This window comes from Rhipicephalus sanguineus, chromosome 7 (genome assembly GCF_013339695.2).
Source record: "Rhipicephalus sanguineus isolate Rsan-2018 chromosome 7, BIME_Rsan_1.4, whole genome shotgun sequence".
NCBI lineage: Eukaryota > Metazoa > Arthropoda > Arachnida > Ixodida > Ixodidae > Rhipicephalus > Rhipicephalus sanguineus.
The window spans coordinates 118,479,219-118,501,727 of NC_051182.1; the positions used below are offsets into that span (position 1 = coordinate 118,479,219).

The 22,509-nt window shown below is 44.3% G+C and overlaps 1 protein-coding gene and 1 long non-coding RNA gene across 2 annotated transcripts in view; one reads left to right on the forward strand and one right to left on the reverse strand.

The window, feature by feature from the left end:
- Nucleotides 1-347: 347 nt before the first annotated feature.
- LOC119399791 (uncharacterized) lies at nucleotides 348-4,469 on the forward strand. Its single transcript, XR_007416922.1, has 3 exons — nucleotides 348-520; nucleotides 685-743; nucleotides 4,322-4,469. It is a non-coding gene; the product is annotated as an uncharacterized LOC119399791 (long non-coding RNA).
- The window catches only part of LOC119399790 (zinc transporter ZIP11), a 33,330-nt gene continuing 14,707 nt past the window's right edge, over nucleotides 3,887-22,509 (reverse strand). The window contains exons 6-9 of the mRNA XM_037666632.2: nucleotides 16,632-16,701; nucleotides 13,997-14,095; nucleotides 9,893-10,051; nucleotides 3,887-5,856 (exon numbers count right to left, since the gene is read on the reverse strand). Coding sequence (XP_037522560.1) covers nucleotides 5,778-5,856; nucleotides 9,893-10,051; nucleotides 13,997-14,095; nucleotides 16,632-16,701 — 407 coding nt within the window. The 3' untranslated portion in view covers nucleotides 3,887-5,777. The remainder of the gene's footprint in view (nucleotides 5,857-9,892; nucleotides 10,052-13,996; nucleotides 14,096-16,631; nucleotides 16,702-22,509) is intronic.

Here is a 22,509-nt window from a genome sequence, read left to right on the forward strand (position 1 = left end):
AGATTTGTGTGCAGCCTGTGGTGTGGTAGGAAATCTCGGAGGCAATGTGCTTTTTCTTTTTTTGCTAATCACAAGGTTGTTTACTTAGGTGCAATCACGGTGTAAGATATATATACTCTTTAAGTGGGGACACTTCTCAGCTTGCTTGCGAGGCGCGTTCGACCAGGTAAAGTAACAACGGCATGAATCTGTTGGTCTGGTGACAGCAGTGGATATCTATTGGCAGGAAGATGCAACTTCAAGACACAAAATGCGGCGTTTTTCACTCGCGAAAAATGCGGCATGCATTTCTAGCATCAGTTGCTAACTTGCCAAAGCCGCATTCGCTAACTAAGAAATTCAAATCTCTCGCAAAATACCAGTCGCTAGAGCAACACCTTTTTGTCCTGAAGTTGCACCATACTCCCAACAGATATCCGCTGCCGTAACCGGACCGACGGGCGTGCGGTGTTGTTACTTTAACTGGTCGATCGCGTCTCGAGAGTGTCATCACCTAAAGGGTATATACAGTAGACTCTCAGTAAACGGAAATCTCTTAAACGGAACTGCTGCTTAAACGGAACAACTGCTCCTAATATGATTGGTTTCATACTTGGATTCTGCACCCCTACTCCTCTCTCAGTAAACGGAACTTCTCTTAAACGGAACACATTTTCCTGGTCCCTTCAGGTTCCGTTTAACGAGAGTCTACTGTGTATATATATATATTACACCATGGGGTCAATTTAAACGGCGTGAATAGGGTGATTCCACGAGAGATCGAACATGCCTGTCCGGTCGCATTTTTTGTTTTGCCTGGGTTTTTTATATGTTGTGTGGGCACATTCAAAGTGCACGGAACTGAAAATTTTATTTCCAAGAAACGCTCCCAGCGCGCCAAAAAAATATTTGAAGGTGGCGGCGCGTGCCTCCTGTTTTTGCTCACTGCAATGTTTTCGGATTTCACGGCCGAATTTAGCGCGAACTATAAATGATGTGTCGAAAATTTCTTTTGTTGGTTTTAATACGCATTACTGTGAATTACATCCATGCTTTTTTATGCCGTCCTCAAAAAGAAGAAAATATGAAAAAATGGCAAACACGGCCGAAATCAGAAAAGGGTCCTAAGTTTGAGGCGCCTTGGCGCCTTTACTATTTCAAACAGAAACTTGAAAACAGTGTCACCTATAGAAAAGAGCCTTTGCAACATTTATACGGAAGATCATTTTCCTACAGGCAGCGCGAAAAAAGAAAAAAATAGTTAAAGAACCGAGTTTTTTCAAAAAAGTACATTTTCAAAAAACAAAATAAAAAAAACTCCGGTCTCAATTTTGACGGCAATTTTTTATCGAAGACCGCTTATGTCAATGAACACACGGTTTTAATATCATATGTCCTCATTTGCTTTGTTTACGAGATATAACTGGCCAAAATGACCCTTGCTGTGAGTGCTCACTTCAGTGCGACTGATGGTTGTTAATAGCTTGCATTGTGCGTAAATCGCAGTTTTATTTATTCTGCTGCAGCAAAACCTTGCTTTGGTGGCTTTTCGTCAAGAAAAATGTGTTCTCAGATTTTATTTGTGTCTAGCGTGTGCAAAAGTGGGCGGCTGCCGCCCTCTAAATGGCTCACGTGTAAACAGTTTGCAGCCTACAACCTCGCCTACAATCATCAGAGGAAAGATGGGCGCGCCTGTTCAAGATATCAACCGCTTCTTCTTCCTGAAGGAATGCCTGGTCTACCTCATCGCGGTTAGATGTAGACAGGTTTTCCTTAAGGAGCCTAAAGCAATGCAAGCAGACCTCGCAGGTGTCGCGAAGATCCTCAGCCTATGACAGTAGCTTCTAGAGGTAGGCAACAACAAAAAGAGCACAGAAGAAAAATTTGTGCAACGAAAACGTTTTCCTCAGCAATCTTCTTTTTGTGAACGCGTAAATAATCGGCACAGAACAATTGGACGTAGCCATGGGCCGCGCGCATCGCGTATAGTGAACAGCTAGACCTAGAGCAAGCCGAAACGTTTATACTGAACGGCGCCGCACAAATTATCTCACACCTGCGCAGCTGTCATGAATGCCTTTCCAGAACTGCTTACGGTTTAAAATTTTATGACTAAGGGTTTCTAAGCGCTTTGGGCTGTAATATTTAATTTGTAGGCCGCACTCCTTGTCAAAATTAAGGGTAATGTCCGTCTGGTGCCACCAATGACATCTGCTGTCCTCGACGTGGGAAAGCACTTTAGTAAAGTGGCAACAAAACATCATAAATTGGGCAGCTTCGGCCACTCACGGCTTAATCATGCCGCACCGCACGTTTTCTGGCTGCTGAAACGCTGAGGTAACGGTCGAGATGATACAGGAAGACGTTATCTGCGACGCCGAAAACATGTGATAGCGGGAAGTGAAATAATCGGCTCGGAAATCATTGAGCTAACTTTTTTACAAATGTTGTCTAGGCACAGTGTGCGTCGAATGGGGAAGATGGTTAGAGCGTACAATGCATGTAATGGAAGGGAAGCAAGCAGGCAGTGAGAAAACAACTGCATAACAGCGCGCCTGCTGATTGTGGCATTTAGTTACAGATTAAGCTGGCCTTCGCTGCATACAGATGCTTTATTCTGTGTGCAAGGAGAGTTTTGACAAAGTGACCTAAACCATGTGTTCGCGGTGTCTCGCGTGCTTCTGATTAACGAATACTGGCGGGGTAAGTTGAGGTTGTAAGCTGCAAACTGCGTACGCGTTCGGCATTTAGAGAGCGACAGCAGCCCACCCCCACACACGCTAGACACTATTAAAGTTTGAGAAGGCATTTTTCTTGACGACAACACACCAGAGCAAGGGTTTACTGCAGCAAAATATTTAAAACTAGACTTAAGTGCAATGCAAGCTGATGACAACTATCGATCGCACTGAAGTGAGCACACACAGCAAGGGTAATTTTGGCCCGTTAAATCTCGTGAACAAAGCAAATGAGGACATACATATTAACACGGTGTTTTCACTGACATAAGCACTTTTCGACAAAAAGATGTCAAAATTGAGGCCTGAGTTGTTTTATTTTTTGAAAATGTACTTTTTTGAAAAAAACTCGCTTCTTTAACTATTTTCTTCTTATTTCGCGCTGCCTGTAGTAAAACGATCTTCCGCATAAATGTTGCAAAGGCTCCTTGAAATACTTGGAAAAAAGCATGGATGTAATTCACAGTAATGCGTATTAAAACCAACAAGAAAATTTTCGACACATCGTTTATAGTTCGCGTTCAATTCGGCCTTGAAATCCCAAAACATTGCAGTGAACAAAAACAGGAGGTCTGCGCCGCCACCTTCAAATACTTTTTTGGCACGCTGGGAGCATTTCTTGGAAATATAATTTTGGGTTCCGTGCACTTTGAATGTGCCCACATAACATATAAAAAACCCAGGCAAAACAAAAATATCGACCGGACAGGCATGTTCGATCTCTCGTGGAATCACGCTTTAGGGCGGCAGCAGCCCACTTTCGCACACGGTAGAACCAAATAAAATCTGAGAACACATTTTTCTTGACGAAAAGCCACCAGAGCAAGGTTTTTCTGCAGCAGAACAAATAAAACTGCGATTTACGCACAATGCAAGCTATTAACAACCATCAGTCGCACTGAAGTGAGCACTCACAGCAAGGGTCACTTTGGCCAGTTATATCTCGTAAACAAAGCAAATGAGGACATATGATATTAAAACCGTGTGTTCATTGACATAAGCGGTCTTCGATAAAAAATTGCCGTCAAAATTGAGACCGGAGTTTTTTTTATTTTGTTTTTTGAAAATGTACTTTTTTGAAAAAACTCGGTTCTTTAACTATTTTTTTCTTTTTTCGCGCTGCCTGTAGGAAAATGATCTTCCGTATAAATGTTGCAAAGGCTCTTTTCTATAGGTGACACTGTTTTCAAGTTTCTGTTTGAAATAGTAAAGGCGCCAAGGCGCCTCAAACTTAGGACCCTTTTCTGATTTCGGCCGTGTTTGCCATTTTTTCACATTTTCTTCTTTTTGAGGACGGCATAAAAAAAGCATGGATGTAATTCACAGTAATGCGTATTAAAACCAGCAAAAGAAATTTTAGACACATCATTTATAGTTCGCGCTAAATTCGGCCGTGAAATCCGAAAACATTGCAGTGAGCAAAAACAGGAGGCACGCGCCGCCACCTTCAAATATTTTTTTTGCGCGCTGGGAGCGTTTCTTGGAAATAAAATTTTCAGTTCCGTGCACTTTGAATGTGCCCACACAACATATAAAAAACCCAGGCAAAACAAAAAATGCGACCGGACAGGCATGTTCGATCTCTCGTGGAATCACCCAATAAGAAAATTAGACACTTATCAGCCATGCCGCTTTGACAAGATCACTCCAGTTGTCATTAAGTACTACTTTATAATCAACAAGGCCAAAGCAAAATTTTGTTGTAATTTGCATTTAAGTCTAAAAGATTGTAAAGGCATTTTATTGCGTTCCATTGGTGCTACTGCAAGTACAACAGGCCATTGAAACGTGTGCAACTGCCCAGGTATTATAAGTGCAATTGAAGTTCTTTAGAAAGACAACATATAGCACAGTGTACATACACGTACACTGTGCAAGTACACGCACCTTCCGCAAGCATATCACCTATTAGGAAAGTCGTACATCAGAATAAACATAGATTAATATAGACAGTGTCACTCTGAAAACGCATCCTTATTGTCCCATGGTCTGCTGCAAATAATAAATAATTGACTTCAAATGTGCATCTACAACGAAGTTATTTCAGCAGTTCTGATTGGCACAATAGGTTTAATAAAAGTTCAAAGGAGTAGAAGAGTTTGATCGGAAATACTTTCAATATTACCTTTGCAGCAAGAAACATATTAGGGAAAACACGAAGGAGCATCGATTACAAATATTCATCCATAAGTATCCCAAGTTATAACTCCATCAGGTCAAATAAACCTACTGCGTTTGTTTCTGGTTACATTACTATCACAAATCAGTGACAAAGGCAAACACTGCGTGAAAATAGATGACAAACCTGACAACATGGCAACATGTGAGCCTAACCGACTAGCTTGGTGCAATAAGCAAACGTCACGAACTGGCCTCTCATCCTCTGCGCACTTCAAGAATGACTTACTCGAGTTAGCGCGAAAAATCACCCGAGGTTCGAAACAAAACACATCGTCGAGACTTACTTTGTAGCCATGTAATGCAAAACCAATGCATTAATTACAATACTGAATACCAGTAGTTGAATGCTATCATTACATCGTCACATCATTTACCGAGAGATGCTTAGGAAAGTGGTAAAATATTTACATAGTATAGAACAAGTCCGAATATGCCGTCCGTACGTATATCGCACAACCAGACGAGGATTGAAGCATTCAGCCAAACGCTGTTCACAAGAAGCTCACACAATAAGCAATACGGTCAAAGCACGAAAAGATTTGACGTTGAACAAGTCACGTCACTTGTTCACGTCCCGTCACGTTCATGTCACATGATGTGAACGTGTGTGCCGTCACATGCTGTCTCGTTTCGATAAGCCAAACATGGGGCACTATGCAATTTCACAAAGGTCCGTTGAGATAAGTGCAGCTTGCGATTCGCTGGCCAGTGGTTCGGCCGTCGCGCTGTCTTGCTTCCGGCGTAGCACAAGGTGGCAAATCACAAACAGCTTGTTCTTTTTTACAAGTGGAGCTCTGGTTCGTTGGTCCCAAAGGCAGAACCTAGATTCCCTCGAGACGCGCCCGAGGTCGTGGCTAATCACGACACAAACCGTTCTCTTCAGCTGAGGCCGACGTCCAGGGCCATCATAACGATAAACCCGACCACGGTTGTCCATGACGCCAGCTGGCCATTGGAACTGTGTGCAAAGGAAGGTTAGGTAGGTGGCATGAGATATGCGAAAAAAATGTTGCAAAAGCCAGACTTTGATCATTGGTTTTACTCAAGAATAAAGAATAAGAAAAAACACAGATGCCACCTATGCAGGCGAGGTTATAGCTTCGCTGTAGATTTAACACATAAGCAAGTGGCATCACTTATGATGCCACCCGCATAGATTGCGAAATGTCTATGTTTTGTTATTCTTTATTTTTGAGTAAAACCAGTAAAAAAAATGCTGAAGCATCAGATAAGTGGGAGCAGATATCACAGCACCATGCACACAAGGTTGCAACAATGCGGTGCTGCGACCTCAGAGGCCTCGTTTTGCTATTGCGCAGCTCAGTTTGAGCCTGAGGGAAGAAGGCAACAGCAAAGAAGGAAACGGCAGGCAACAGGGCGAATGCTAAACTTCCAACTTGTCTTTATTCTATAACCCTATAGCACATTATATGGCTCGCTTACAGCACACGTGACCAGAAAACCCAGTTAAACGTGTGGCGCAGCACACATGACCAAAAAAATGCACCTAAAGCCAATATCAAATATTTCAGTTGGCAAATATACATCAGCAATTCACTGAACACATGTTGTCCGCCCAAGAAAATCAAGTTCTTTTCCAGATAAAGCTACAGATAACGTACTCCCGCATCAGTGGACGCATTTCGCAATAGAGTTCGCTTCGATAATCTCATGTGTCAACTGACAATGACTGCAGCCCAAAATGGCACAATGGTCAAACGCTGCAGTGCATCCACATGTCATACATTACATAGCCAGGAGACTGCCAGAAGAAACATTGTTTTTTACATTGTAACAATGCTCATGCAGGCGATCATTGAGACACCTACCAGACTGTCCTATGAAGACCGTGCCACATAGACAGAGGGAACATATATATGACAGCATGGGAACGTTCAGCCTGCCTGATCACAAGCCTCTTCGCATGTACGGGTTGCATATCCTTCTTGTGATTAGTAAGCTTGCACAGCCGACCTAATTTCTCTGGAGCAGAGGACACTATGCAGACATTTTCTCTCTGTGAAATCTTTTCAAATGGCCCGAAACTTTATGCACACTGAAAGTTCGTTTTCTTCGTTCGTGTATTGAAAGTTGGTATACTGAAAGTTCGTTTTATTATAAAGCAGCCCATTAGGCAAAGTGTAGCCGCTGAAACAGATTTACTTACGTAGCAAGGCTACAAAGTGACCAAATATAGAAAGGTAGGCCGAAAAAAATTTTTTTTTCACCAAAAAAAAAAAGACAAAATGTTGAACCCGAGACCCAGAGATTATGTTTTGACGTAGCACTGAGGAAGCCCTCTTGTCAGCAGCTGTATGACATGCAGGTAACCAAAAGATATACAGGTCAGACACACTAATGATAAATTCTAATGGGGGAGTCGGAGCAAGTTTTTCTGCTCATTTTAGAGCAAGTTTGTTTCAATCACAGAGCGAGGGTGGGAGTCAAGCGTTCCAATGAGAAAGTCAGAGGGAGTCAGAGTGGGAATCCCTTCGCGGAGCAGGAAACGCTGCTCCGCGAAAATCGGCGGAGTGGACTGGAACATTGCGTGACGCACTTCCTTTAACATGCTTGCCAGCTTGGGGGCGCCACCAACACCGCCGGTAGTCGAAGTAGTCGGTAGTCGAAGCTTTGACAGTACTGGTGGTCGACATGGATGGTTCGACAAGTCGTGCGGCATTGCTTTTGCTGCTCGATAGCGACGCCTAGCTCCAGGTCCCGCAGCAGCGATTCATTTGCTAGCGACAGCGACGCTGAAAATTCTGTGTAGGAGCTAAAATTCGATGGCGGAATCATATCCTGGGCAACTCGGCACCCAAAAGGCAGAACTTTCTCTTCCACTGCGTTTCAGCAGCACGAGTTGTGTTCCAGTCGCGGATTTAGAGATGCTGCTCTATGTCAGCACTCGCTTTCAGAGTCTGCCAGGCTATCCGACTCCGATACAGGAATTCAACATAGAGTGATTGGTGCAATGAAAGCTGTCATGCTCATTTCGCCACCACTGTTTTCCATAAAAACCTCGTGGCACAATGTCGAATGCCACGTTTAAAGAACAGAACCATTTCAGTTCACCTAGTCTAACAAATGGAACACTCAAACCTGCAGGACGTCGCGAAAGCTATAGAATTTCTGTCTGTTTAATATTGCATAAATGTGAGGTGAGAATATGAATGATGCGAACTTCGTTCACGGCTGCCACATTTTTTTTCCCCTGCGACATAATGAGCCCACGTTATGTCCGAGGAATTGAACAAAACCACCTAACAGTACGGCATTGCAAATTTTGGTCACCATTATGCAATGTTTCAACAGAAGTCATGCCAGACGAGTTATTGACAGGAGGACGAAAGAACATGCACATGACCTTGTGATGGCGGTAGTCGAGCCTCAGGTAAGTGCAACCAGCTGTGAAAAATTGGTCAGCTAGGTAAATCCCAAAATTTGTTGCAGGAGCAGTGGACTCGCCAAAAACAGCTGTTTGCAGTAAGAAAGTCCGTCCTGAGAATTTGCCTTCTTTTGTTCCGTGAATTAAGGACAGCTTTTTTTTGGACTTCAAGATGAAGGAGAGTGAGCTCTGTGTATCCTGGAAGAAGTGTGGAATCCTTTTCTCTCTCTCCCTCTCTTTTTTTTCAGACAGATCATGATTGCTTGCAAGATACCCTTGCTAACCATACGCGTTTTTCTCGCTGCAACCAAGATCACTTGCAAACTGAGCGACCAGGCCCAGCGCACTGCTACGGCTACTGATGTTTGTTACTTGCCACGTGACAACGAAACACCAAATTGCAGGCTCACGACTCGTACACTGTGTAGAGTGTGCAATACGATGCGTCTACATATCTGCTTCCCAGGGCCCCTGTTTTCGACAATGTTCTCGCTAACTTACGTCTTCCAATATCTGGCAACTCATCTTGGCAGACCAAGGCCACCTAACTTCATCATTGCCAGAAAAGGCGTTAATTTGCTTCAGTAGCCACTCTCTGTTTTGTGATGCACGACTTAGAAAATGCATTCACAAACAACCATTGGCACTTGCAGCACTTTCAATTTCCACCCTTGGCATTCCCTTGCGGCTCGTGGGTCTGGAGGCTTCTCCGCGTGCCTTGTGCCCTGGTCCTCAGTGTCGTCGGTTTCGTGCACGCTGTTTAAGATCGCCTCGTCGTGCAACTCTTCATGCACTATCACATCTGGATCGGCGTAAATAAAGTCACCGACACCGACGCTATCAGGAACCACGCGGTTCAAACTGCGACACTTCGCGAAAGCAGCACCACGCGAACTGCGCAGAGTACACGATGCATCGTTGTAGGTACACAAAGTGTAGTCACGTGCCGGTAAGAAGCTGATGGCGATGCGACAGCGCATAAAAGAAGAGTATAAATCAAACAATATGGCGGCTACGACGACATCCGGTGTGTGCAACTACTTCCGGCAGCGTGCAGATTTTGTAAACAATGACGCAGGCGCCCACACAAGCGCAATGTGGTTAGTTTTTAGCGCAATTTAAGTGTACAGCAGAGGCATTGCAGCACATATTGCTGTCCGCTGACCTTGCATGAGTTTATTACGTGTGGGAAGCGTTGTGTCAATTTTCGTTATTGTGGGATTGCAGTTCAGCAACATTTTGTCGCTGAGAAATATGAAATACATTGAATCCTGTGGGCATTCACCAAGAACAAGAAAATATTTCGTAGTCGCGGGAATTTCGTTGTTGAGGGATTTCATTATTGCAGGGTTTGACTGTACTGAAGCTTGCTATGCTCAGGTTCACCTTAGCACTCAACACATTGATGTAACGACCATGGACGTGACGAAGTAGGCAAATTTCTCATGATTACTACACGTATCGTAACGGATATACGTTTACAGTAAATACATAAGATACGATGAAGATACCTTTACGTACGTAAGTTGGCATTACCGCAATGTTTTTCTCGCACGCTGGCAAGACATACTCCTAAACGATTAACAATGCAAAAGTGATGCTGCCTTACCATGCCTGTGCCTCCGGTATAATGTCATCGACGACAACGTAGACCATCGCCCCGGCAGCAAAGGCGAGGGCATAGGGCAGCAATGGCTGGGCCATGGTCACCGCCAGGCAACCTAGGATTCCGGCCGCAGGCTCCACAACCCCGCTAAGTTGGCCATACCTGTGTCAGAATGAAATGCAGTAGGCTATCGATAATTCAAACAGTAGAGGACCCCAGGAATTTGTTTGATTTATCAAAAGTTCTCATGATTATGACTCGGGGCGACGTACCAACTTATGCTGTAATGTTTATTGTTTCTCAGGGTCGCAGCGTCAGAGACAGCTCTGCATGATTGCCAGCAAAGCTTTTAGACATTCATTATAAAAACAGCGCAGCAACATGAGGACAGAATGAAAGAAACAACGGGACGGGCGCTGACTCGCAATTGAGAAGTTTATTAAAAAAAACAGACACTTAATTACAGAAAGACACCTGACATTGACAACCGAAAACTAGAGTGATAGCCAAACTAGAGCATGTATATGCCACATGGATGCCGCCAACATGTGCGTGAGAAACGTCTAGTCACCAAATGATGCCCGCAGATAGCTCTGTTCACTATGCGACAATGACACTGAAGGATAGCTAATGCATGAATCTTTCTCTTTACAAATGTGATACGCTTCGATGATTTCCCTGATGAGTTGATTCTTATGATGGTGAATGATTGTACACTCCTCAAAGCAGGGCTCACAACCACATGCTTTGCAATGTGCCCCGATGTGTGACAATCTATCAGACCGGCTTGCTCTTTCACGCTCTTTTAGGTGCACATTAATGCAGCACCCCGTCTGCCCTAGCCACCGATTCACCATGGCTGGTAGCAGCTGCAAAGGAGTAATGGCGAATTCCACTGAGAGAACAGGAGGCGTCGTGCAGTGAGGAGTGGGGGGCAGAGCACTGAGAGCAGGGTCACTTGATCTGCCACTGGAATGCAGCACGCTTCCGGAGAGCAGGTGAGAGGGTGACGAGTGAGGATCAAAATGTTCTAAGCCCCGGCTTTCCCTGTAGGGCAGCAGCAAAATAACGTATTTATTTGAATCTAGGCCGCCCTCGATTGCAGGCCGACCCCCGAAATTCGCAAGGCCAGAAAAAAAAATCTTAGCTCGAATGCAGGCCGAATGCAGGCATGACTACACTGCACGACTGCTTCCAGAATACTGGCCAACTCTGCGCTCGCGCCTCTGCCACCTCCGCGTCACGCGACAGGAGGAGAGAGGGTGTCAAAGTGCATGGCATTTGCCGGCGCCGCAATCACGTGACCCGATCCACCTTTGCCCGCCTTTGCCGGCATGAAACCTCGCTGGCTCGAAGACCCTCACTGCACAAACGTGGGACTGTGAGATTTTGGAACAACTGACAGTACGAAGCAGACGACGCGGTCGGCCTGAGTAGCCATGGGGACCACCACTCTGCCGCTGAGCCTGAGCGACCTCGTCACCATGCAGCTACCGTAGGATGTTGTGAAAGTGAGCCTCGGACGCGCATGCAGAGCCGTCTGCATACAGTAGCCTGAGATTGGCACATGGTGAGCCGCCATGCCGCTAGCGCGGCCGGGCCTTTAGGTAAGTGGTGGCTGCGGTCAAATCATGGTACAGTAGAACCCCGCTGTTACGTTCCTCACTGCTGCGTTTTCCCGGCTGTTACGTCGTTTTCCGCCGGTCCCGGCATAGCTCCCATAGGATACAATGTATTGGGAACCCCGCTGTTACGTCGTAACTGTCGGACCGTTCCCGTATGATACGTCGCGAAGTGCGCTCGGAGCCGACCGAGTGACTACCAAAGAGAGCGGCCATGGTGCATTTTCACGCAGTTTGGCCTCGTTTGACCGTAATATTAGCCGCATGAGAGGCGCAAGCAACAGAATCTTTCAATTGATGCAAACAAAAGCATGGCCTTTGAGATTCAAATTGCAAAGATGGCGTCTATGACGTAACTGCTCGCGAAAGCAAGGCCTTCGAGATTGGCATTTACTATTGACAAAAGCATAGCCTCTGAGATTTGTATTGCACAAACATGGCGTGTATGACGTAATTGCTTGCGAAAGCAAGGCCTTCGAGATTGGCATTCACTTCTGCCATCGCGTTGGCGCAGACTCATCATCATCGTTATTTGTCGGAGAACGGGAGGAGTTCGAGCTGGTTGGAGCAGTTGGAGCTCGCGTGGTCGTGCGTGCGGTTCGCGGTCGGACTCGCCGTGCCGGTCGTGATTGCATGTGCTTAGTTCTTTCATGTCTACAGCTGTTGGTGTTAAAAAAATCACATACGTTGATTACATTTCTGTGGATGAGGCCGTCCTAAGCTCCGCATTTCTATCCATCGACTAGATCGCGGCTGAGCGCGCCAATTTTCGTGCTGCTCGTAAGAATTGAAATAAAATTCTGTACCACTAAATATTTTGCCGTTTTTCCTGTTTTTCGGCTCTTACGTTTCCCGTCTCTTACGTTTATTTCCTACGGTCCCTTCAAAAACGTATCAGTGGGGTTCCACTGTACTCGAATCTAAGCCGGCCCCCCCACTTTCGCACACCGTTTTTTCAAAAAAAAAAACATCGGTTTAGATTTGAGTAAATACGGTACGCGTGAAACCTGTCAGTGGCATGTTTGCCATTATCCTAATGTATCCAGCAAACATAGCTGCGTACACTTCACAGCCGTCATCGTCGCTATCCGTACAAACATCAGTGGTTTCAAACTACACATGATTGCTACCATTGCCGCCACGCTTGCCGGATGAAGCAAAATTAAAACAAATACGGAGAATGTGACATTTAAAAGTCCTGTAACTCTCGTCATACTGTGCCTACTCTGCTTTTCAGCTGAGAGTACTTCAAACTGCTCCTGGCTGCTCTCGGAGCCATAAAAGCGCTCTCACTCTACCACAGGATGACAGTGCTCCTGCTCCTGTTCGACCAATGAGACATGCCGGCTCTGAAGAGAGCACTTTCAGCATGGTTTCGAGTGCTCCTGTTCTCTCCAGTGGAATTCGCCATGACATGCAGTTGAAATACTGACACAGTTTGTTTAGTGGCTCTGAGAAACGTGCAACTTTGTGCGTGCAATTGTATTTCTGACAACAGGCCTGCCACACTGTAAAGCATGATGTGTTAAGTATCACACTCTGCCTGCAAAAGTGCACACCTAGAATGGCCAAAGAACTGTGTAGTTGCAAGGCTGTGAGTTTGCCTTGTAATTCATGTTTATTGGTCAAAGAGCAGACACTTGTCAAGGATGAAAGGGAGAAATGCTAGACTTTCAACAGAAGGTTACAAGTGTAGAAAACAACATCCTTTACGTGCCTGAGGCATAAGCACAAAAACAGGACAGGTGCAACTACGCGCGTTTCGTGGATTGCCTGACGGAGATACCACGTCTCTTCTTCTGTTAATGAGTGTTGACGGCATCCTCATACAGTTGTCTGTTTCACAGTGGATACTGAACGCCTTTGCTGTGAACGCCTTCACAGTGGATACTGAACGCCTTTGCTGCGAACGCCTTCACAGTGGATACTGAACGCCTTTGCTGTGAACGCCTTTACAGTGGATACTGAACGCCTTTGCTGTGAACGCCTTCACAGTGGATACTGAATGCTTTTGCTGTGAACGCCTTCACAGTGGATACTGAACGCCTATGCAGTGAACGCCTTCACAGTGGATACTGAACGCCTTGAAGATTGCTCTTTCAAGATTTCTGAGCATGTTTCCTTAACACATGTGTGGCTGTGGCTTTTTGTTGTAAACAGACGTGGCTATGCACAAGTACTGCTGAACATTTGAAAAATAGACTGCATCTGCCTTTCTGTTAATGATTTTGAGCGTGTGCTTAAGCCATTATCCATTTCTCGGTGGAATCTGTGCACCTCGAATGTGAATCTTTCGGATTCCTGCACACATTTCTGTACCACACACGCAGCTATTGGTTTTCCCTGTAAACTGTTTCATCTGGCTGACACCTAACAGTACCCACAAATGGCAGCACCACAGCACAAGATGACACTAACATTTACGTTTTGTTTTACAGCTGCACTCTAAAACAAAACCAAAACAACAACCGAAAGAAGGGCTCACCAGAATGACTTCCACTTGGAGAAGCCAGCCCCACGGAGTGGCAAGCTTACGGCCAGTCCCTCGGGGAAGTTCTGAATGCCTATGCCAAGAGCCAGGTTCCTGTTGGCAAGACATACAAAAGAAGCGAAAGTATTGCTTGATAGGCGAAGCCCCGATTGGGACAGCAATGCATCGGACAATTGCACAAAGTAAAGTCCATTGCCATATCGCCATATGAACAATGTACGAGTTTTCAGACTACCTAAGAACAGTAAAATCGTGCGAAAGGGAAAAAAAATAAACAAACACCTTTAGCTGTCCTTGACGGCTGAAACACTGCATCCAAGGCCAAATCAGTACTGAAGACCTGCCAGAACACATATTAGTAGGGGTGTGCGAATATTCGAAATTTCGAATATTTTTCGAATAGTGTTTGCTATTCGATTCGCACTGGAATTTTACTATTCGAACTTCCCAAAAACAAATACAGGCAACATTCGATTAACAGTGGCCCCTTCAAATTTTCAATATGCTTCACCTCGTTACACTCTCGTATTCCGGCAAAGCTGCCTTTCAAGCTCCGTTACGGTCGAACTTAGCCAAGACACAGTCAATGTCCGATAGGAAGTGGTCCCTAAATTTTCAATATGCTTCACCTCATCACACCCCGGTATTGCCGCAAAGCTGCCTTTCAAGCTCCGCTACGGTCGCAAATATATTACCTCAAGAAAATGCTGGTTCCAACATGAAGATGAAAGATGTGGCAGAGTTGGGGGCTCAATTAATGCTGTTTTGGGCCTGAAATTTAGGCAGGAAGTCCGAAAAAACGGACGCCGGAGCTTTTTAGCATCCAAAATTTCAGATGTTCTTACATATCGTCATCTACGAGTCAGATTTGGAACTCCGGACTTGAAGGGAGCACACCCTGTCCACCACATCAGTTGGGCTTCCACAGAAGTTGAGACAGGAGGAGAGGCTGAGGAAATGGCATATTTGCCTGTCACGTGTAAAGTGTTGTCGGCAGCACTTTGGTTGCACCAAATCATGTACATAAATACATGATTGCCTCATTCTACATTGCCTCATTCTCTACATTGCCTCATCCTTGATAAGACAACTATGAAACACCACCCCGCCAGTGCTTCATCAACCTAGTGAAAAGAAACCCTTTCAAGTTGCTATCTCATAAAAATATGCTTAGGAATCCTCTCTAACCTTTTTTTCTGCAATTTCGCTTCGAAGTATTAGAAAAATAGTCTAGAAATATTTGAGAAATATTCGAAAAATATTCGATTCAATTCGCACTTACACTTCAATATTCGAATTCGCTTCGCACCGAAAATTTTGCTATTCGCACAGCTTTACATATTAGGCATCCTGGTGATGCTAATGTGACAGCACTTAGTGCATGTGCATTTAGTTAAAGAGACTGACAATCGATTTTTCTCGACCCAGGTCTTGACCAGCCATTCGTCTTATAACATCAATCTAGAGTGCGCGCTCGCTGGCACAGGGTCATATTCACCTTTAAGTGAGAAGTGCCGCTGCCTTCTAAAGCTGTACCTCGCTACAGCCCCTCTCAACATTGGCACAATGAATAGTGAAGACGTGTGAGCAAGTGCATTGCATTGCTTCAATGGGCCCTCAAAACTTTCAGATGAATTCGATCTCAAATGGGCAGAGATGGCAATATTATTTCTAAAAGTAACTAAATTACACTACTGATTACTTCGCTGGAATTTTTAAAATGTGATTAAATTCCCTTGCAAGCTACAGCTGGCCGAACATAATGACATTACACTAATATCACTTCTGAAAAGTAATACAGTTACTTTGCAATGTGCAAAGTTCATCATCGATGCGTCAAAAACTCATGTACACTTTATTTAGAGCCCATATACACCGAAATCTCAGAGATCTTCGCTCAACTTCCTACGCTTGAGGCTTTGCACTCAGATTAACTTGTGTTTGTTATTTCTTTCCTTTTTTGGTCAATTTTTGATGCCGTATAGGAAATGAACATGCTATGTTTTAGTACAAAGAAATTGGCAAAGTAATGAGCAGTTTTCTTGAAATTACTCACTTGAAGAATGATTCATTACTAAATTACCACCCCAAAAAAAGTAATTCGTTACATCATTCATTACAGCAAAAAAAGTAAATTCATTACGTCATTTATTACAGCAAACAAGTAATCTAATTATTGTGATTTCATTACTGCCAAGTTTGGCACTGCGAGACAGTATACACGAAGTAGCCAGCTATCTTGGCTGGCTCAGCTTTCATGTTTGCCTCGGATTACTTGCAAGAACAGGCGTGCAGGCCACCTACGTGCTCAGCCGTGCAGACCACACACAGCACATTCACGCACAGCAGGGCTAATTATAGAAAAACACACATGTACAATACCTTAAGTTTCCTGCACAAACATATTTCGTGTTTGGCGAGAATAAAAAGACGTCAAGCTAAAATTACTGTTGTCAGTTACATTTTGACAGGCGATGCTGTCAAATGAGTGGCATTCAGGGCTATGTGCATGTAGATTAAAAGTCAAGCCAGACATTTTCAATGACGATGTCTTTAAGGCAGACAGCCAAGCACTAATATCCAAATAATTAGCGTCTGAGCCATGCTTCCGAAAACCATGGCAACTCACCTGGCACTTTCAAATGTGGAATGCTCCGAGCTGCCGGCTGCACCGAAGCCAACGCCAACCGCAAGCCCCTCTGTGCAGAAGGAAAAACACGACGAGAGTCAGCAAAGTCCAATGGCAGGGTACCGCACTTTCTGGATTATAAGTCACACCTTTGACTACACCTTTGAAGTAATTAGAATGGCTGGAGAGTTTTTAAAAAAAATTTTGTTCGAGAGTTGAAAGATGTTCTTACTGAAGTACTCAAATAGCAGATGCAACAAAACTCTGGCAAAGCTTGATCTAAGTTTTCCCAATAACTCGTCCTCGTCTTTGAAGCAATGTCCATTGCTCCTCCTTTTCCAGTACATTAGAAACAACAAACCATTGTTAAATTAAACTCTGATATCTCAATATTATCAGTCAAGTCGAAAATATTTCCCAACGTGATGTCACCTCCGTGTGTATTTTTTCACCTCCAATCTTGAAAAGCTTTTGCACTGAACTCAGTGTATTTTGCAGTCTTGGCCACAAAAACACCAGGAAGAGGTCACTCCTATAAGGTTTCCATAAATTGTACATAGATGCGGTATCACACACAAAACAAGAAAGAAAACAGAATTTCATTTCTAAGGCTGCACTAAGTCGACACTATAATTAACACACAAAGAAACAAAAGACGAGGACAAGATGTCCTACTTTTCTGTTCCTTTGTGCATTAATTACACAATTAAACCTCATCATATTGAACTTGCATCTTACATGAAAATGACTTCGTTCTATAGAAAGATTTGTTATAAATGTATATTCATAACACTGCATGAATGGCAACACAATTCCTCGTCAACTTCGTTATAACCTATAATTCATTATATCTGTATTCGTCTATATCGTGGTGTGCCTGTAGCCTCAATTTTGTGCAGCTTTAAAGGGGCCCTGAAACACTTTCTGAATGTGGTCAGAAAATGGTATTCGAGGTTCCTACGAACACGTGAGCCAAACATTACATAGTGCAGCAGGCGGTGTCGGCCGACGCATCCGATGACAATCTCTTGAAGGTATCGTCAAAAGTGATCGCTTGCCAGGTGCTGCTTTTTGTGCTGCTCGGGCATGAGTAAGCACACCACGCAACATTGCGCGCTTCTTCGAAGCGTCAGCATTGAAAGAAAATTCTGCCCAACTACTGTAAAATCCCAAGCAAGCATTCCCCTCCCTTTTCCTGAAGATTTGAAATATGTACCAATGACCGAGCAAGCGCCACCCCCCCCCCCCGCCTTCCCGCCAGTTTCACTGCTTCATTCAGTGTTTTTATTCGCTTCACGAGGGCTAATAACGACAGTGAGTGCATGCCTATTCATCAATGCATTTCACTGGAAGCACACACGGCTCTTCCGCTGCCATCCTGAATTTTGATCCGTGACTGAGCAAGAGCCCCTCCTCCAAATCTTGTCGGATTATCTTTCACCATAAGGGGGGGGGGGGGGCTTGCTCGGGATTTTATAGTAAATATATATTTTTTTTGTTTTTCCTGTTTCCCGGCTCTTACATTTATTTTTTACGATCCCTTCAAAAACGTATCAGCAGGGTTCTACTGTAGTGGGCATCACACAGGTCCCTTGACCAGAGGGGGAATGAGCAAAGAGATACATAAAACGAAATAAACTTCCTTGGTGAGGTGAGGCGGAACTTGAACCCTGGCCGTGATAGTCCCAAGGCCAAGATAACCACTGGGCTATACACCCAAGCTTGCAGAACACGATTTTACGGGAAGCATATGAAGGCATTGTATTGACAATTGCAACACAATTGAAAAGCTGAACACTCCCTATGGACGCTTCACTTAAATATTTTTTGAAAATTACAATAAAGGCATAAACCTGATGGCACTTTCAGTACAAAATACTTGGAAAGCAATTGGCACTTTCCTTAAAGATTTAAATTATTGTAATAAACCAAAGCAAGGCACCTGGGTGCGTAAGAGGGTTATGTAGATAACAAAGAGCACATACACTTTGCGGCATTCCAAGGTGCAACCACACTTCAAAGGATCCTAAGGTATTTACTGAAACGCCATTGCCTGAGCTGATAGATCATGTGATCACACTTTGACCAATCAGGTGTAATTGCGCACATTTCAAATTTAGCCGTGGGCTTATGATGTCAAGTGACCTTGCAAGCCAGTCACATACACTCGCGTGCGTACAGCTTTGCTGTCTGACGGTTTCATGCCGTTTAACTGGGTGCATTTTTTTTACCGTTTGCTTTCTCTGCTGCTTCATTTTGACCTCACAGCAGCAGCGAGCTGAGAGACGAGTTTCTTTTCTTCTTTTCATTTAGGACAAAGTCAGTTTATACGCCAGCCATGACAACGACGATCACCATTCTTGAGCACGTGCAATAGGCTCGTGTCTTCTGGTCAACCGAGGAGAGCATGTGGGCCCTCAGCCGACAGCATTTCAGCAAGATCATGGATTGATGAGGATGCTCACTTCAAGGTTGCAGTGTGAAAAGAGAGATCACAGCTCGATAACATTGGCACTAATATTGTATAACATGTTACATTTATTACTGTTCATTACTGCTATTTTCTGTTTGGGTTTTGTGTCATCCTGCTAAACAATATTATTCCAAATTTACTGCCGCTATTTTTGCCTCATACCTTATGTTCCATTTTCATTCACGTGTCGTAACCCACGCTGCTGCACAATGCCTCGGCAACTGAGTGTATGCAAATAAATAAATAAATAAGTAGTGCGCTCGCTTTGTACTCATGGCGTAAAGAGAGAGAGCGCAGCTTGATAAGCAAGCTCACTTCATGATAATGTGATGTCGTGGTGAGGCATAAACGTCACGTCCCTCGCAGGTGTCCGCTAAAATCACGACTGCACTCTTCCACTGTTCAGTTATTGCTTTTCAAAGTAGAATTTAAGGAATTCTGTATATACTACAGAAATTAGTAGCATCATCTTTCATCAAATATGGAACCAGTTACACAATTTTCAAACGACAGGCCTCAAGTTGAGTCGGGATCAGCCTACCCAGCACCAAGTATGTTGTGATGACACGGTGCCAGCAACACTGTTGCCTGAAAACGGCAACATGTCCGGTGCCGAGACACCTGAAGCTATCGCAAACGCAGTAAAACCTCGTTAAATCATATTTAACGGAACCGGAAAAAAACTTTCGAATTAACCGAATGTTGACTTATTGGGAGTATCAACAAAACAATAAACAAATATCTAGTATTACTGATGTCAAGATTTGGACGGAAATGTTTCGAATAAACCTGTCTGGAATTAACTGAATTTCTGAATTTACGAGGGCCAAATTAACGTGGCTTTGCTGTGTTAATTTATTACTTATGCCATTTTAGAAAGGCTCCATGTTGTCTTAAAGAGGATGGTGCACCTCATTTGTGATCATTTCACCTATCCTGAAACTTCCTTTATCTGCAGATTTTTCTCTCGTTTTAAATTCAAGATAATGGTCTCAACTGTAGGAGCTGCACTGGTGGTATGGAACTCACCCATTTAAACACAGTACTACCATTAAAATTCAGTTAAACGGCAGTAGATGACACTGTTTACGTGCTGTTGAGATGCATTGAATATACGCAATGAGTAGACAATGCACGATCGCTGGACTTGCTGCCAATGCTCTGAGCAATAACGACAAAGTTATAGCTTGTTTATTTCGCTACGATTCACCATCTGTAAAATGGATTACTACACCCACACACACAGTTGCCAATAAGCGTGGTTAGCTCACGACCTCCTCTATAAACTTACGACCTGCTCACCGGCGCCATCCCTACGGAGGCGTGTGGAGCTAAAAATTGGCGTGTAGGGACCGGAGGTACCGCCAGGTGCCGCCACAACTTCCCCCCATAGCAGACGACGCACGACCGTTGTGGTGCACTCGTGTGTGCGCGGTCCTCTCATTGTTTTTCTAGTCTATATATGTATACGCGTGGATCGAGCAATACACTGATTTAACGTCTCGAAGCAACATTCTGCCTGTGAGACGCACCGTGGTGATTGGCTCCGGGAAGTTCGTTACCGGATCTCAATCTCTGTGCGAGCGCTTTTGCGTACCCATCTAAGTGCAGGCAAACGAAAGCAATATACGACACATAACCCAGAGTACGTAAGCCTTATTTCCTCACTTTTTTTTTGTGCAGCGGCGCCTTACCTAGCCGCTGTCTAGCAGCCGCAAAAATAATTCGTTCGTGGGCGAGACGGTGCGATCTTGTAACAAGTTGAAACCGAAGTTTCTACGACGCAAATGAAGACGACATACGGTACGAACGACGCATGCGATGACCCGTGAAAGTTTTCATGACCTGCCCGTCGCCCTTCAAGTATACCGTTGTCATACTGTGCACGGATGATGACAGAAGGGCGCAGTTGTGCTATCGTCAGCGTGCTTGGTCTAGCGAACGTCTAACGATGGAAGCGTGCGACAAAACCGGCGGATTATCATAACGTTGTTACAGTAATTTCTCGCACATACAAATATTATCAAACACAGTTTATTGCAGTTATGGCCTCTGTTCGAGCGTCGCTGGCATTGCCGCGTCTCACACCGGCGATGCGACCACGCTTTTACTGCTGGAGCACTCACATACCAAGCGTTACGAGACAACAGCTCTTGCGTGCTCTATTTCCATCATAGGAATAACGATGTATAGAAACGCGAGTTTCATTTATAATCTAAAGCATGCTTTTTAACTGGCTAAATCACTTTGCACTGTCTCTAGTTATATTCCACGAACTTTTAGCATTAACCCACATGGTATTTCCCACTAATAATGTACTATTCCTGATGCTGCCTGAGGCTTCAGCTGCCAATTGTTTCCTTCACATCATCATAGGCGTGCGCAGAGGGAGGGCAGGGAGCCCCCCCCCCCTAGTCACCTAAGAAGAAGGGACGCAAAATCTGCCCAATACATTGATTTAACAGGGAGTGGGGGCACCGCGATGAGCCTTCGCCACCTCCCCCCCCCCCTCCCTCAGGGAGCCCTGCGCACGCCAATGCACATCATGCGTGTGATGCATGATGTACCGACCCACATCAAAAGCCCCTGTGGCATGAGATTGAAGAACGAAATTTCATTTCAATTGATGCCTTCACCCTTACAATAAAATGCTTAGCAGACAAGTCCCGACCGCTATAATTTATGTGCATAAATTGCTTGCTCAGTGCTAAAAATTGGAATTTTCCTACAAGTTTAACGCTCAAAAACATTTGTAAGTGGCTGTATTCACACTTTACAATGGCAAGAAACAAATAAGTAAGCTTATGGTTCAAACGAATGTCTTATTCCCAGAATCAATGGTACACTGCAGCACCAGTAGTAAATAATAATCTAGTCCAAACATTGCTTTTGAAGCATCAGATAGCAATAGAGGAAAATCTAATCTGCAACTAAAATGCTGATATCTGCAAAATGCAATTTCTTAGTGCACAAAAACATTAACAGTGCAATCAGCAATACCTCTAGTAAAAAAAGTGAGCAGTACATCCAAGGACATAAAGGAATATACATATATATGCACATCCTACCTAGCACCCCACGCTTTTCCTAAAGTCCATCAGCATTCCATCTGCAATAACTACTGGCAGAACTAAAATTCAGCCCTGCTCAAAGCAAAGTACTGCCCGAGGATCCAGTAAACACTGCTTTTGGGACCAGACAAAATCTCCCAGATATCCAACAACTTTCAAATATCTCAATGCAGGGGTGAAATATCCGATGTCATTATCATGACCCGACTATTCTGTGTCCACTGCAGCGTAAAGACCTCTCGCAATGATCTCTTGCCCCGTCTTGCACGCGCCAATTCAGTTTTATCCCTCAATTATCAATTTCAATTTCATCAAGCCACCTAACTCGGCTGTT